This window comes from Dreissena polymorpha, chromosome 5 (genome assembly GCF_020536995.1).
Source record: "Dreissena polymorpha isolate Duluth1 chromosome 5, UMN_Dpol_1.0, whole genome shotgun sequence".
Classification (NCBI taxonomy): Eukaryota; Metazoa; Mollusca; class Bivalvia; order Myida; family Dreissenidae; genus Dreissena; species Dreissena polymorpha.
This window is the reverse complement of record NC_068359.1, coordinates 64,713,090-64,729,131: the sequence shown is the minus strand read 5'-3', so window position 1 is coordinate 64,729,131 and position 16,042 is coordinate 64,713,090. Positions and strand designations below refer to the sequence as shown.

Sequence of the window (16,042 nt, the reverse complement as noted above, 5' to 3'; positions counted from 1 at the left end):
GCAGTGTGTACATGCTAATCAATGACGACGCTTTCCGCCAAAACTGGATGTTCGCTACGGAAAGACATTCTTTTACAAAAACTTCTATACAAGTGGAAAGTGTCGTACCTGATTAGTGTGTGCGGACTGCACAGGCTTATCTTGAGCGACACCTTACGCACATGCATTTATCACGATGTTACCAGAACGAGGCTCACATGTTCCAGCTTTAAGTTTGCAGACCCCTTTTACTTTATAGCTGAGCAAGTGAAAAGCACCTGAAACGTGCGTGCCTCTTGTTAAGCAAATCGGGTTGCATGCGACTTTGAGAGCGGAAACTGCGGGCACCGTGTCGAGTCGTATGCCATGGCAAGCTATCAAATGGGGCCTGGCGTTGACTTTGGTGAGTAATATATTAAAAACGGAAAGAAGATTTGGTTGTGCACAGACTATTTGCGTGCGGATTATCATCGTGGTTATCGCAGCCCCGTCATATTTACTTAGTGATACAAATATAGTTGTATATTGTTCAGAAATACGAACTCATGGTTTTCACCGATCAGATACTTCGCATTGCTTCCCATTTATCATACCTGGATTTTCCTCTCTTCTTATCTTCTTTTTTCCTGTCTTAATTCAAATAAATATCGAAAATCACATTTGCTCAATGCGTCATTAATTGATTTATAAATACATAGCCATAAACACTTACTGCACCATCGGCATTATTTCCCAATTAAAAGGTCGCCGTAGCGAAGTAGATATGGTGTTCTTCGGGTGGTCATGGATTCTACCCGCGTGTGAAATATTCTTTAGTTCTCCCCCAAAGACTCCAAGTACTGATTATTCAAGGGAAATTGGCTTGGGAGCGTTACGGTAAACTCATGCTTTCGTTAAAAAAACGCGCTAACATAAATCGGTAAATGTTATAGTATAAACATGTGTGATTGTAATATTTTGTTTTACTAAATATTTTTTATCGGTAGCTACAACTTCGATATAACGACGGGTGTTTATCATCTGACAGTCAAAATTACGAAGTTCAACGATATTACCTTCATTAACAAAAAGCAAGACCACAGCGTGCGACTTGAAGACGTGGCACTTCTTGTGTGAGCTTCAGGCGAGCTCTTACCCATCGGAAGTTGATCAGTGTCCGAACGACTTCAGGTGGCAGCGAAGGGGCGGCCCTTTTGATACTCTGAACCTTCTCGCTCACACCACTGGTCTTACTTTCGGTTTGTGGGTTTTATTAAATGGCTACTTTGTTTCACCAAGATGGCTTTTTAAGAACAACGTTTCGTTATACATTACGGTTTATTTTAAGCTCAAATAAATTTTACATATATCGATATCATACGATTAAATTGACTTGACATCCGTACTTTTTTAAGGTCTCACGTGTGCGCTTGGAAGAACATATGTGCGCACGGAGAAGTCTTCACGTGTGCACCTTTAAGTCTCACAGAGCAAGTATTCAAGTGCACACGCGAAGACTGACATTGCCGGAAGCACTTAATTTGTCGCTGTATAGGTCGCTCATTGTTCATATGCTTACATACGCACGTGATGTTGAACTGTTTCGGATGTCACACTCATGTTCACTTGTTATTTAGACACACAGGCGATATCAAAACATTATGCGATGTATGTCTACTATATCTTTCAAAATATTGTACAACGCCTTAACGATAAAACTAACCACCTCCGCAAATTCACATCTTTACGAAACAATGCCGTAAAATAATAAATACCTTTTAAGTATTTGAATAATATTTTACACGATTATTTTCCGAGTATACTGTTTAATAAAGTTATACATGATTTGTTCCCCTTCACAGTGCATATTGACTTAACACTTTACAAGGTTATGTTGCTTTATTTTATTTGGTAAAATGCACTTATCATTTCGTAATTTTCATAAATAAAACGCTTACATTTTGAAAAAAAATGCTATTTGTTACTGCACAATGATCTCGTTTTGTCATCTATTACTTATCTGAAGTAACGATAACGTGTAGCAACAGAAAGATTCAACCAGACGTTGCTTAACATGCTAGGCACTCTACCAGAACACAAGAAAAAGAGCTGGAAGGACCACTTGTCAACAATGACACATAGCTACAATGCTGCCGTTCACCAAAGCACCAATGTCTCGCCGTTCTACTTAATGTTCGGTAGACACCCTCGTTTAGCGATAGACGCTTTTCTCGGATTACCAGACATTAATGACTCCAAAAGTCACTCCGAGTATATAGAAAAACTGCGTGAAAGACTTCGCTTCGCATACAAACGGGCATCTGAAGAAGCCACGAAAAGCAGCCGACGCTACAAGTAATATTATGACCGTAACGTCCGGCACAACAACATACATCCTGGCGACAAAGTCCTGGTGAGGAAAGTCAGTTTAAAGGAGAAACATAAACTTTCCGACATTTGGGAGGAAAACATTTACCACGTTAAATCTCAGCCCAATCCAGATGTTCCTGTATTCGAAGTTAAAGCTGAAGGTGTTGCAAAGGCCCGGCCGAAGTTACTACATAGAAACATGCTACTTCCTTTCACGTCCCTCCCTGTGGCTGTTGAAATCGATCAACCCTGGCTAGAGTCCTCAGATGATGAAATCTTGAGTGACAACTCTGAAGAGTGTGATGGCGATCAGGACCAGGATCCTGGTCAATCTGATCAGGAAGAAGATTTGTCTTCATCCGTTCCGCGGAGTCCTATCAGCGATAACAGTGACCCTCAACCTCAACCTCGTCGAGGAAGGAGAAAGAAGAAAGCACCCGATAGGTACGGATGGTGACTTCGCAGGATCTGAAGTAATACTACATAACAGTGATTAGTGGTGAAATTTGGATTTGTGTCTGTCATGTGGAGAAGTAACTGCTGAAGTTAGAGACTTAAGTTGAGAGTGAAAAGGGAAATACTGAAATTTTATTTTATGATATGAACTTGGAGTGTTTTAAATGAAATGAGTGTTTTAATCGGTTTGATCTGAAATACATATTGTATAGTGAATTGAAATTGTGTGCTTAAATTGTGTCACAAGTTCAATGTATTGTGATGAAATTGTTTGAGTGATATTTAGCAACTATTGAGTAACTTAAATTAGCATATTTAGTGGATACCTATTATTGCCTCAAAAGTTGGTGCATGTTGTTACTTATTTAAGATGACGATATGTTGTAAATTCTCCAACCTTGATATATATTACAACGTAATTTCATTTGTAATGTTCTGTTTTGCAATGATTGATTTTGGTTTTGTTTTTTCATGTGATAGATTATGTAATTGTATCATACAAACAAATATTAGACGCTCTGATACTTAGATGATATAGCATTCTATTGTTATTTCATAGGTTGTAATTAGAAATTACATAAACCATTATAAACGATGTTTCTATTCATTCTATTTAAATTAGAATGTGTTTTTGTATGGCCAGTTTTGATTGTTGCTTCAATTGTTTTTCTATATGGAACATAATGTCAAGTTTTCATAATGCAATAGGATTAATGTCATGGGGATTTTTCTCCTTGTTGTATAGGTTCTGTAATGTGGGCAATCAAGGATAACTATAACACATGGAGATCACTTTATTCCTCAACTTCACACTAAGTGTGATGAAAGTGTTATGAAGAATAGTGGTCATGGTATGTTCACTCATGCGTTACAGGCTGATCACAATGGGATTAGTACTGGGGAATGATGATTTGTTAAATCGATCTTAAGCCTTGATCGACCGACTATAAAAACACTGTAACTGTAAATGTTACCCTATGACATACATCCCTGCTTTAAAACAAAAGGCTCCTGACTTTTTCTTAATATATAATTATGTGTTTTAATAATGTTAATGAAAAATATTTCATTAGTTGCAATGTACATCAGGCAAATATAATAATCATTATTTTAAAACCAAATGAACATATCGTAAGGGCTACACCACCTGAGTAATCCCATCTTAGATAAACAGTTTACAGCAACGTACGACAATATATAATACTGTTTCGAATGTACCAGCAATTTACTTAATTGGTTTCAATTAAGTACCACAACAACGTCAGTACTATAGTAACATAAACCGCTTCATGAAAGCTGTACATTAGAGTTTTAAATATCTCATATTCTACAGAATTCATAATAAATAACTTCAATAAAAGCATTCTATAAAGAAGCTGTAGTAAGCAATACTAAGTATGCAAAACTGCTAATAATCAACTATAACAACAAAAACTGAAAATACGTTTTTGTTTGGTCATAATTCATAATCATGAGACATGATACATGTTGATATTTCAATATAAAAGGTGATATATATTTTGGCAACAACTTTCAGAATACTATTAATTAAAACACACACACACTTAGAAATGTACATGTAAATACATGTATAATGTATGCAATTTACTGTCATGTCAACATTAATATACCTTCTAATTCCTAATATAGGAAATGCACAAAATGGATTCATGCAAATTAAATATGAAAACAACTTAATGTCACGGTACCGAACTTAAACGGGATTAGTGGAAGGATGTGTGGCGGCCCGGGAGAGCATTCGCCCTGTAAGCGAGGTGTCCCGGGTTCGAGTCCCGGACTGGCTGCACACTTTTCACCACCCGGCGACACTAGAATTTAACGTTTGCACATGTCGACGACCAGCAGAAGGCCGGAAATGGCGAAGATGATGCCCGCTATACAGCAGAGAGCGAACGACCACGAGAGGTTGTATTGTATTACCGAGCCAAAGATGATGATGCCTAGGAGAATGCAACCGGCTGGAATGCAAAAGAAAAAACAATCATCAAAGCACTGAAACCGTTGTAAATATAATTTTAACTTAACAATTGTAGTGTTAATGGCAATTTTGGATATAGATGTCATTACAACCGTATTATGCAGCTTTCAATGGTATTGAATGAAGTCACAGACATTGCTAAATATGACGTTTGTACTAAAAAGTATTTATTTTCCGTAACGTAAAAACGTTTGTTTTATTTTCACCAGGACAATTATTTAATTTTCAAAACAAGCATTTCTGTTTAGCACCAGCATCAAGGATTAGAGCACCAATTCTAAAGTATCAGTTTGCATTTATTTGCTTGGTATATTTCACAATCACTTGAGGAACAATTATGATAAACATTTTCTTTAACCCATTTATGCCCTGTTGACTCTCTCATCCTTCTAAATTGGATCAATTTTCAAAATTAGGGATGTCTAGTATATTTATTTATTTAGGCTATTTAGAATATTTATAACATAAATTCCTTTAAGCAAACAGCGCAGACCCTGATGAGACGCCGCATCATGCGGCGTCTCATCAGGGACTACGCTGTTTGCCAAGGTTTTTTTTCTAGACGCTAGGCATACATGGGTTAATGTACAAAAGTTAGTCAATACTCATAATTTTTATATTTCATTTGATACAACCATCTATAACATGTATTTTTGAATAATCCATTTATCTGAATATCGATATTTATTCATGCGGAAAAAATAAGTAAAATAATAAATGATTGAGATGTATTTGACATTTGGTTGGATTGTGACCTTAACCTTTCTTAACTTTATCAAAGCAGCAATGCCAGCATATTAAAACGCATTTCGTCTACTACCGTTTAGAAAACAAGAGGCCCATGAGGGCCTGAATAGCTCTACTGGCTGGAATCAATAGGGCTTAAGCCCTTAATAGTATGAACGATCTGAGTAAGTTTTAAATAAACAGACCCAAAATGGGAAATTTATCGCATAAACAAGGAGAAACGAAAAATTTAAACTTCAAATGGCTCCTTCTCAACAATAAGTTGGACAAATTTTCTTCACTCTCAATGGGGATCTGGCCCTTGATGATATAAAGCATCCGTTGAAGTTTCAAAAGGATAGAACTTTATATGTAAACAAACAAGAAATGTGTTTGTCGGAAACACTATGTCCCCTTCTGCGCCGCTATGAATTAATTTGTTTAACCTTTGACCTTGAAGGATGACCTTGACCTTGACCTTTCACCACTCAAAATGTGCAGCTCTATGAGATACACATGCATGCCAAATATGAAGTTGCTATCTTCAATATTGCAAAAGTTATGGCAAAATGTTACAGATTTTCATTTTTTTCTCAAATTCAAGGGGCGATAATTCTGGACTTAAAACTTCAATATTGCTCATTTTCAATAGGGTTTGACTCATCATTCAGATAAAGACACTGTGCAAGTTGAGAAATGATTGGATGAAAACTGTGGACTTTATTGCGTAAACAAGCCTTATTTCACATTTTTTTCAAATTCAAGGGGAGATAATTCTGGACTTACTCTGATGTAACCCATTTTCGATAGGGTTCGAGTCCTAATTAATATAAAGACACTGAACAAGTTTGAAAAGAATCGGATGAAAACTGTGGACTTTATCGCGTAAACAAGAAAAAGTCTAACGCACGCACGCTCACACGCACGCACGCACGGACGGACGACGGAAACCACGCCATGACATAAGCTCTTCAGGCCTTCGGCCAGTAGAGCGAAAAACCCCATAATTAACAGTACTCGAATTCTTTAACCGTCTCGTATTCAGCAAAAACTATTTGAATAACTAGAGCGCAATGATATAGAGTAAAATCTTTTAATTTTTCGTTTTAAATATTCTCTTAATTTTTATATAAAAATAGTGTGGATATATTCTCCTTTATACATATGTCCATGTGTGACATTGATTGCACGGCTTGAAGCATATTAAACAAATCTAAGAATACGTTATATGTTGTCTAAGTATTATTAAACAAATCTAAGAATACGTTATATGTATTCTACGTATATTCTTTATTCGTAAGTCTATGCGTGGGTTCATGAAATCCCAACCAAATACATATTTGAGCTAAAGTTTTAGACTCAGACTCTGCTTTTTATAGACAAAGACGTCAGTTTTCTCGGGAAATAAATCTTTGTATAGTTATATGACTGTTCATTTGGTAAATATCGTTAAGAACAAACAATATGTATGAGATACACGCTCTGGTAATAATTCGCACAATAGAAGGATCGCGAAAACAGAGCGAAAACTTGACATCCGAGAATATTTGTGTTTCCACAGTCAATAGTACTTGATGCTCAATTTTACCTCGTTTCTTATGTCTCAGTTAATCCATTTATGCCTAGCGTCTAGAAAAAATGGCATTGGCAAACAGCGTAGGCCCAGATGAGACGCCGTATTATGCGGCGTCTCATCAGGGTCTACGCCGTTTGCTTAAAGGAATTTCTGTAAGAATTATGCATAATATAGAAATAAATATACTTGACATCCCTAATTTTGAGATAAATTTATCCAATTTAGAAGGATGGGAGAGTCTAATAGGCATAAATGGGTTAAACATTACGTCACACAATGTTTGTGAATAAGGTCCCATGTTCACTTACCTGCGGCAAAGCAGGCTAAAATGCTCAGGATGAAGACGATCCGCTTGCCGATTGTGGCCGGCACGAAGATGTAGAGAATGATCAGGATCAGCGCGACGACAGCAGCGATGAATCCAAGCACCTCAAAGGCCTGAGTAGCCTTTAGCCAACCTGAAATAGAGGAAAAAGGTTTTTTAATAAATGTTCACTGGTTTGTTTTACCATACGTCTGGATTAGTTTATACCTATTTATTTTAGCTCGATTGCATCGACAGCGTCATACTTATTGAAACGCTCTCGGGTCTGTTTCCTGGGGCTAGAACCAGAACATGGTGTCTTTGTGTGAGATCAAAAGAACGCTCCCACAGTGGGGATCAAACCAGTTTCCCCCCGTCGCAAGGCGGACACACGAACTATTACACCACGGCGACGGTACGTCTGGAGTGATCAGTGCAGATTACAGTACTATGCAACCATTTCTGCGGCCATTATCTCTACTAGGAATATACAAGGCATGTGTCAGTATATATATTTTTTATTTCCACTGCTATTCTCCCACATGTGATCTACGTAGGGCAATGCAAGTATAATTCCTTTCCCTGGCTATTTTCTCATAATTGCATCAAGTTTGGAATGTGTCAGTTATATTCATATCCACGGCTATTCTCCCACTTTTGATTTAACTAAGTACGGTATTTCTCAGTAAGCACTAATTTCCATGGCTATTTTTCCTGTACCTCTGAATTAAGACAGTTGTTGTCAGTTTGACGAATTACCGCGGCTATTTCTTTTACTTAAAATATTGTGCAGGTTTTAGTTACAACTGTCACACTTCTTCGCTCGATGTAAAGATTGACCATGTATAAGCAGTTTAACCGAACGCAATGAGATAACAGTAGTAATGTTAAATATATTATTATACTTTTTTACGTCTTTTATTTCTTCATACAGTTTTTTCAGAATTTTTACTACATGTGCATATATGTGAAAATGAGCGTTTACGTCAGGCGACCATTGTCTACCCTTTCGGTTTCCTTAAGACAAACTGTGTTTGCTGAAGACATTACTTTCATCGTATATAAAAATATCATTCGTTTATTAATTTATTCATAATGATTGCTCTTCATGAATACGCGAAGTTGTCGAGGTTAATGAAAGAAAGAGGTTTACGAGGCAAATACCGTATACTAGAGTGAAACAATCAACCGTACATCCAGTATTTGACGTCTTGTTAATTGCATTCGTATTGTTCGTTACCCATTTATAAGCTAATACAAAACTAATAATAGCTAAGTTTTATAACGGATTGTATTAGTAAATGAGAGGTAAAGGACACAGAATTGTATGGGTATATCTTTTCATAATGTCTCAGTCCACCACTTTCTGTTGTAATCTAGATAACGCCCAAGTATTATTAATAAAAATATCATTATGTAACCCTGGCATCATCTCAGAGGCATATTACTAATGCCCTTGCCTGGACAAATGCCAAACGGTTGCTAAGTGACAGACTATCAGTGGTGTGTAACCCGGATGCTTTGTATGCGCGTCTGAGTCACCCGGATGGCGATAAAGAAATGAAAGAGAAAAAAGTTAATGTTTTTGTTCCATTACAACCTGTCAGGAAATGATGCTTCATTTTGAGTGGTGCCTATTTCAACGATTGAACATTCCAAAGAGCTAGCGTGTAGTGCTCTACTGGTATTATATGAGCCGCATTCTGTGAAAACTGGGCTTAATGCATGTGCGTAAAGTGTGTCCCAGATTAGCCGGTGCAGTCCGCACAGTCTAATCAGGGATGACACTTTCCGACTCAATTGGATTTTTGCTACGAAAAGACTTCATTTAAACAAAAAATGTCATAAAAGCGGAAAGTGTCGTCCCTGATTAGCCTGTGCGTACTACTTAAGTCTTGGATACTTCGGTCTTTGGAGAAATGATCTAACACGAAGTTGGTACAGCAAGGGTTTTCTGGCTTACGTTTGACAATTGGTTTGACATTGAATTGATATTTATCTGTGTTTTACGTTTTGAAGTATGTTTGATATGCCATAATGGGCTGAGGCAATATTAGAACATATAAACAGAGTCTTGGCCAACAATTAAGATTTTAAAAAATATTTAAAAAAAAGATTGCGTTAGAAAATATATTTAAGAGTCATCCTGACAATATATATTTATTGCTTTGACGTTGGGATGTTCCTGCGTATAACGTCACTCGCGGTAGGGAACGTGTGCTTAAAATAATTCGCCGATGAGTATAAATTATTAAACGATGTGAATGTAAAATCATTTTAAATGTTTGGTGTTGCTTACAATTATAGCTTATACCCAGCACTTCAGGAGGAGAATTTACTAGAACCAACAAGAGCACCGCATAACGGGTGCCAACGCTCGGCTGCGGGTGCAGTTTTGAATACATGAAAGCTTGTCAGATTTTATTAGAGGACACATTGACCTTGCTTGGCCTTTGACCTATTGACCCCAAAATCGTTGTGGCGTGTAGTACTCATCAAGATGCACCTACATGTGAAGTTTCAATGTTGTTGGTAAAAGCACTTTCATTTTAGAACCAATGTTCAAAAGGTTAACAAAATGTTAAGGTTTAGCACGACGCGGACGGCAGACTACTCCGAAAACAGCCGAGCTAAAAATGTTCACTGATGCACGCACGCACTGACGGAAGACGGACATCACGGTATCCTTAAAGCTCAGAATGAGCGCTCACCTTAGATATATAGAACAGCCGCGCTCTGTGAACACGGGGTTTAACGCGCAGACTAACCAGGGTCGACACTTCCAGACGTTACTAGGTTTTCACTAAGGAGAGATTTCTTTAATACGAAAAATTCCATAAATGCGGAACATGTCGTACCTGTTAGAATATGGGGACTGGTAAATTATGCAAATAAAAATTGTTGTTTTAAATCAATGCTTGCCATCGTATACTTGTCGAATTAAACGAAAAATCTGGAAATCCTTGCAGAATGCAAGTCTATTTACCAGGTAAACGTACTTTGCGTTACCACGAAATTTTCTCTGTCGGTTTATAGGCTAGGACAAGGCCTTGCAAAATCATGGAGAAATGATCAAGTAAGATTGACTGAGTGATGGAGTAATGGGATTGTGATGGAATGTGTTTGTATGATAACCTGTAAACGCAGTTGTGCCGTTAACTGCTTCGCATGGTATAATGTAATTCCATAATGTCGTAAGTTGTTACATTTTACGATTAGTTAGGCCAATATTTTATCGTATTACAATTCACGCATTGAAACATAAGTCAGAATTTTAGGCAAAATTTTAGAGAAATGCATTCATTCTTATTTTCTTGCTCACAAACTGTCGTGAATTAATCCATTTAATCAGTATCAAACATAGGCTTTTATAGTTTAAAAGAGTGTACAGTTAATCTTACATGATATAACGCAATGCGCTGGTATTGTGTTTTAATAAATCAATCTTATAAGTTCATATTTGAACTGAGTGGCCGACTCGTTTTGTACGATCAAGATGTTTACGCCAAAACGGTACATTTCTTACCAATATCTTTAACGTCGTAACATCGAAAGAACCATGTCGTCGAGTAACAATCCTTCCAAAGGCCAAACGACCACGTGGCTGTTATATCGTTTGGTGCCGGGTAGTGATGCAACAATACGCCAAAAACCGTATTGCAATATATTGTCAGTTCAAAAACTTGTATTGCAATATATCGCAATATATTGCTAACTTGTACCAGAATTATAACTCGCCAAATACCCGATAATCCCGTATATTCCAGTTTTAAAGCAAATTCTGGTTAATATTTACTATAAATGTGCTCAAGAATAACAGGAAACACAAACATTCGCAAAATTTCTTAAGTATCAAAAACATTATGGCATTTGTTACTATTTAAAGATGTGATGAAATAACGTCCAACCGGGACGTTTTTGTTTTCACTGAACACGCGTAATTCGCCTGACGTGATGTTTCCGTTTTTATACAACACAAAATACATCCATACTTTCCATGCGACGTTCTACATGTCTGCATAATTTTTGCGCGCTTTTTATTGAGACAAAGGATAAAGCACTTTTTATTTGACACAATATTTTTTTATTGTCGCGTAAGCATTAACAATTGGAAGCGTGTTTCCGAAATTCGGATTACAAATTAAAAATGCTCAATTCAGAATCGAACGAAACATTTACAGTTGTGCGCAATTAATTTAACGATAATCTATTCAAAAGCATCAACGAATGCTCCCATGTAACAACGCTACTCCGTATAATACACTTTTTAGAATGCTATTTTTACGTAAAAATTTATTTACACCGCTTTGCTTTGTTTACCTTGATATCGTTATTTCGGATGGCGTTGCCCAAAGGGACGTGTAGAAACCAAACATATGCAACAAGAAGGCCACAATGATCAGTCCGAACGAGATCATCGCAAACAAACTTGTGTCCTTGTAAAGACTCATTTTGAGATATTCAAATCTTTGACACTACTAAGAAAATATCCAAAGTTGTTAAAAGTCAGTGACAAAATTTCGCAGATGCTTAGAACCCCTTCTCAGGTTAGAGCAACCCTTTTGGTCTTAAAAACGTTGCTTATGCTTGTATTGAATAAGTTTTGATATTTGAACAGCATGAAAATGCGAATAATGCCACGTTATTGTTCCAATAAATATCATATCGTCAAATGTAAAGCGTGGCGGTTAATAATGGAATGCTTGGTTGAACTATCTATGGCACCACTTTGAGGAATACCCCAATTTCTTCGAAGTATGCTAATACCAGCATAGACTCCAATCAGCGTGGAGCCTCAACATAACATATATCACAGACGTTTTCAAAACACAAATCCGTCGCTACAATCCGAACATTCCATACATTCACTGGTTCTAATTGCCTCTTTGTTACATAGAACTTTGATTAACAATGCACACCTTGAAAACAAGTGGGTTCGCAAAGCACACAAACGCTGCTCTAATTCCCCCTTAAGTTACATAGAACTTTGATTAACAAAGCACACCTTGAAAACAATTGGATTTTCCAACGCATACCTACGTTCAACAAAATCCACATGGGAATAGGACGTTCAAGTTTGTCAGCGAATCCCAAGAGCGACTGATGCTGAAAACAACGTGGCGTGTGTCCAACATCATTCTAGCAAATGTATAATTCATCAAGACATCTTTCTGGAAGAATTCGTACAAGCTCTCGGTAGCACGTACATACATGCATGTTCTTGTTATCGCTTATCTAACGGTTGATAACATCAATAAACACGTTAAATCATATAAAAACAAATTAATTAACCCTTTCTCACTCATAAGCAAGTGAACATAGCTATGTGCAAACAGCATAAAACCAGAGCAGCGTGCGAGTAAGGTTTTAAGCTGTTTGCTGCTCATCAGTATCTAAGGTTTGGAAAAGAAGCTTTTAAAACTTGAATCCAGTAAGAAAGGTCGTTAATTAAATTTAACTTTCTGAGGGACTTAAAATGCGTCAAAATACGTATCTAAGTGGTAAATGGTAAAGCCAAAATGTTTATTTTGATTGTTGATTATTAATTGTGATTATTATCATTATTATTACATGTACTATTATTACTATTATTATTTGTTGTTGTTGTTGTTATCAATGATTATGTTGTTATTGCAACTGTGGTGACAGTGGTTGTAGAGATAATTGTTAAATAGAACTTGCTGCTCTTTTAGTCCGTTTCGATGATCATGCCACATAGGCATATTTGAACTTCTGTTGGTAATGCATCAGTTAACCAACAGTTGTTTATATCCACAGTGGTTCATCACAGTGGAATGTAACCTATACTGATGTTTTATATTCAGCAAGACATATATTTTAAGCATTTCTAATCGCGTCACTCCTTTGCACGTCATGGGAGGAACGCGATTATATAACATAAGACCAGTACCAGCAAATTAATTACTTTCGTTGGAGAAATATTTCAGTATTCAAAAAGTAGTAAACATGAAATGATTTAACGTCAACGTAAAAAAATGTTGTACAAAAAAAAAACACTTCTAGATTTGCTGGTCAAACACGTGACGCAAAACAAAAAAAATCAATTGCATTAAGCTAAGAGACACCAGGATTGCATACAATCTACAAAACAACAAGCAACAAGAAAAAAAAAACTGCATCTAAATTTAAAGCGCGCGTGACAACAGTAATCATGCACATGCATAGCAATACCTTTTTATTGTATATTTTAAGTTAAAATACTCTTTTAACACCATAAACAACGTTCGCGTTAATTGTAGCCCATGTTATACACTGGTTACAGTACCAGTGAAAAGGGGCTCGAGGCAGAGTAGTTTCGATGATAACAGATGCCTCCAAATAACGCTCTAAGACAACCGTTGAAATCGAAGAAAGTCTAGAATTGAAACTCGAAAAAAATTGAAACATTTAAGAAAAAATGATTTGCGGAAGGAAACGCAACGATTCTCCTTAGACATGAACACTAATCCACGGTGGCATTGTTTAAACAAAATAATTGTCACTATCGTGACGAGTACGCGCATTCACAAACAATGAAAGAGTTCGTTCTTAAATCTTAAAGAGCGCGTGCACAGCATGCACAGCATGTTGAACACAATGAATAAAATACAAAATACTTCGCAAACATTGAAAAACATAGAAGTGAACAAAAAACTGTACACAAATTAGTAGTCAATGGCAAAGATATAACAAACAGAACTGAAATACTAGAAGAACAACGTTTATTTTTCGAAACCCTCTATAAACGAAAAAATGTTGAAAATAACACCCTTTTTAAAAATACACAGTGTAGCGCCTACAAATGTCGCATCGCCGTTAAATGTCGCAGGCTACGATATTTGTCGCAACGTTGACGATAAATATCGCAAGGACCGACATATGTCGCAAATTCTACTGACGATAAATGTCGCAACTTTTACGATAAATGTCGCAAAAATTTCAACTGACGATATATGTCGCAACATTAACGATAAATGTCGCACACCTTTGTAAGTCATGTTAAAAACGAAAACTTGAAGTAAAATGACTAAAACTTTAAGGTTAGATTTAGATTACCCGACGAGGTTCTTTGAGCCGACTTCCACCAGAATGGTCAGTTTTTAGTTAGTATTGTCCGAAATGGTCAACTGTGGTCAGTATTTTCCATAATTGTCAGCTGCGGTGAAGATCGACCGAAGCGGTTATATTTATTTATTTTCGACCAAAAACGTTAAGCTGTAGTTAAAAATGACAAAACCCTTGTTTTAAATTGGTCGGAAATCGGAAAAGCGAGGGGTCCGTAAGTTTTTGCTTTCGGTTTAAAGCGGGTGGGTTTAAAGCGGGTATATACGATTTTGTCAAATATTTATGAATTTATATAAACTGTGTAAAAAACTTATATATATATATTTCAATATAAATTAAAATAAAAGTTAAGAAGAACATGTTTCGAAAAATGCGAAATAAGCCAGATATTTAATTCTGAAATTGAAAACGGCTGTACAGCCGAATTCGCCAGCATGTATACCATACATGTACGATGTGCATCTAAACTTAGTTTAACGGTTTATTTGAATTCCTGCAACGATATCTATTCATACGACAAACGAACACTATCTCCGATCCTAATACAAAGACGAATGCTTCGGTTATTGTAGGAAAATATGTACGTCACTATCGGCTCGGGGCGATCATTTGTCTTTGCTGCATTTATGAAATTCGGCTTTAATGTATAATTTTTCTTGCCTATTTTTTGTTTTTGTAACATATTTTATCAATATATTACAATTTAACACATATAAAAAATCGTATATACCCGCTTTAAGGCCGTTTCGACAAGTTTGGTTATATAAGGTCAGTCTGACAGAAACCGTCTGGGTAGAACAACATGTGAATGCCTCGGTATTTCTGCTGGAGACTGACAGCTTTGCCATCTTTGAATCAGCGATAGAAGGCGAATAATCTTGGATAGAATCATCGATCCAGGATCACACCGGGACCTCTGGTCCCAACCTCTGTGCTCAGCTCTTTGGGTAATTATGGGGCCGGCAAAGGAAAATGCCTTTCTATGAAAACTGCCAGGAATTACAGGTTCTCTTCTTAAACGGGTGGTCGTTCGGGTGCAGCTGCGCAATGCATCAGATACTAAACCCATAATCAAATTATCGCCGAATAAAGCTCACTTTACTCTGTGAACGGCTTTACACCCAACGTCAGTAATCAGGCTCAAATGACAAGGACTCCGTGTCGGTCGTAATTACCAGTTAACTGAACATGCCATCCAATTTTCCTACCTAAATTTGAAGAAAGGCTTGCACAAGAGTCCGTGTCAATTCAATATTCTTGTACGGCGATAAGATAAGTTCAGTAGCTGAAAAAAAGTCTATTATTATAAGCGACACATACATAACTGTTGTCATTGACACAAAAAAAGATACAAACGACAATTCTTCATAGAAATCGGAATATATTTATGTCATTTTTCTTAATTCCATTTATGTTAATTTCACCAGATTATTTTCCAATATTCACAGTTGTGAAACAAATGTGTCGTTTTGGTGTTCCCCTAAACATTTTGGGACCTTGGCAAGGGCGGTTTTAGGAGGGCGGAAGCGGCGTGCGCCCCCCCCCTAAAATCAGCCAATATTTTTTTTAATAAAATGTGCATATTTGG

At 36.7% G+C, this 16,042-nt stretch overlaps 1 protein-coding gene across 1 annotated transcript; it reads right to left on the bottom strand.

Annotated features, from left to right (window-relative positions):
* Positions 1-4,498: 4,498 nt before the first annotated feature.
* Positions 4,499-11,840, bottom strand: LOC127831284 (uncharacterized). The gene is made up of 3 exons (XM_052356259.1): positions 11,819-11,840; positions 7,394-7,543; positions 4,499-4,763 (listed from the first exon to the last, which is right to left on the bottom strand). Exons 1-3 carry the CDS (start codon positions 11,838-11,840, stop codon positions 4,621-4,623), a joined length of 315 nt encoding a protein of 104 aa, XP_052212219.1. The 3' UTR covers positions 4,499-4,620.
* Between the last annotated feature and the right edge of the window lie 4,202 nt (positions 11,841-16,042).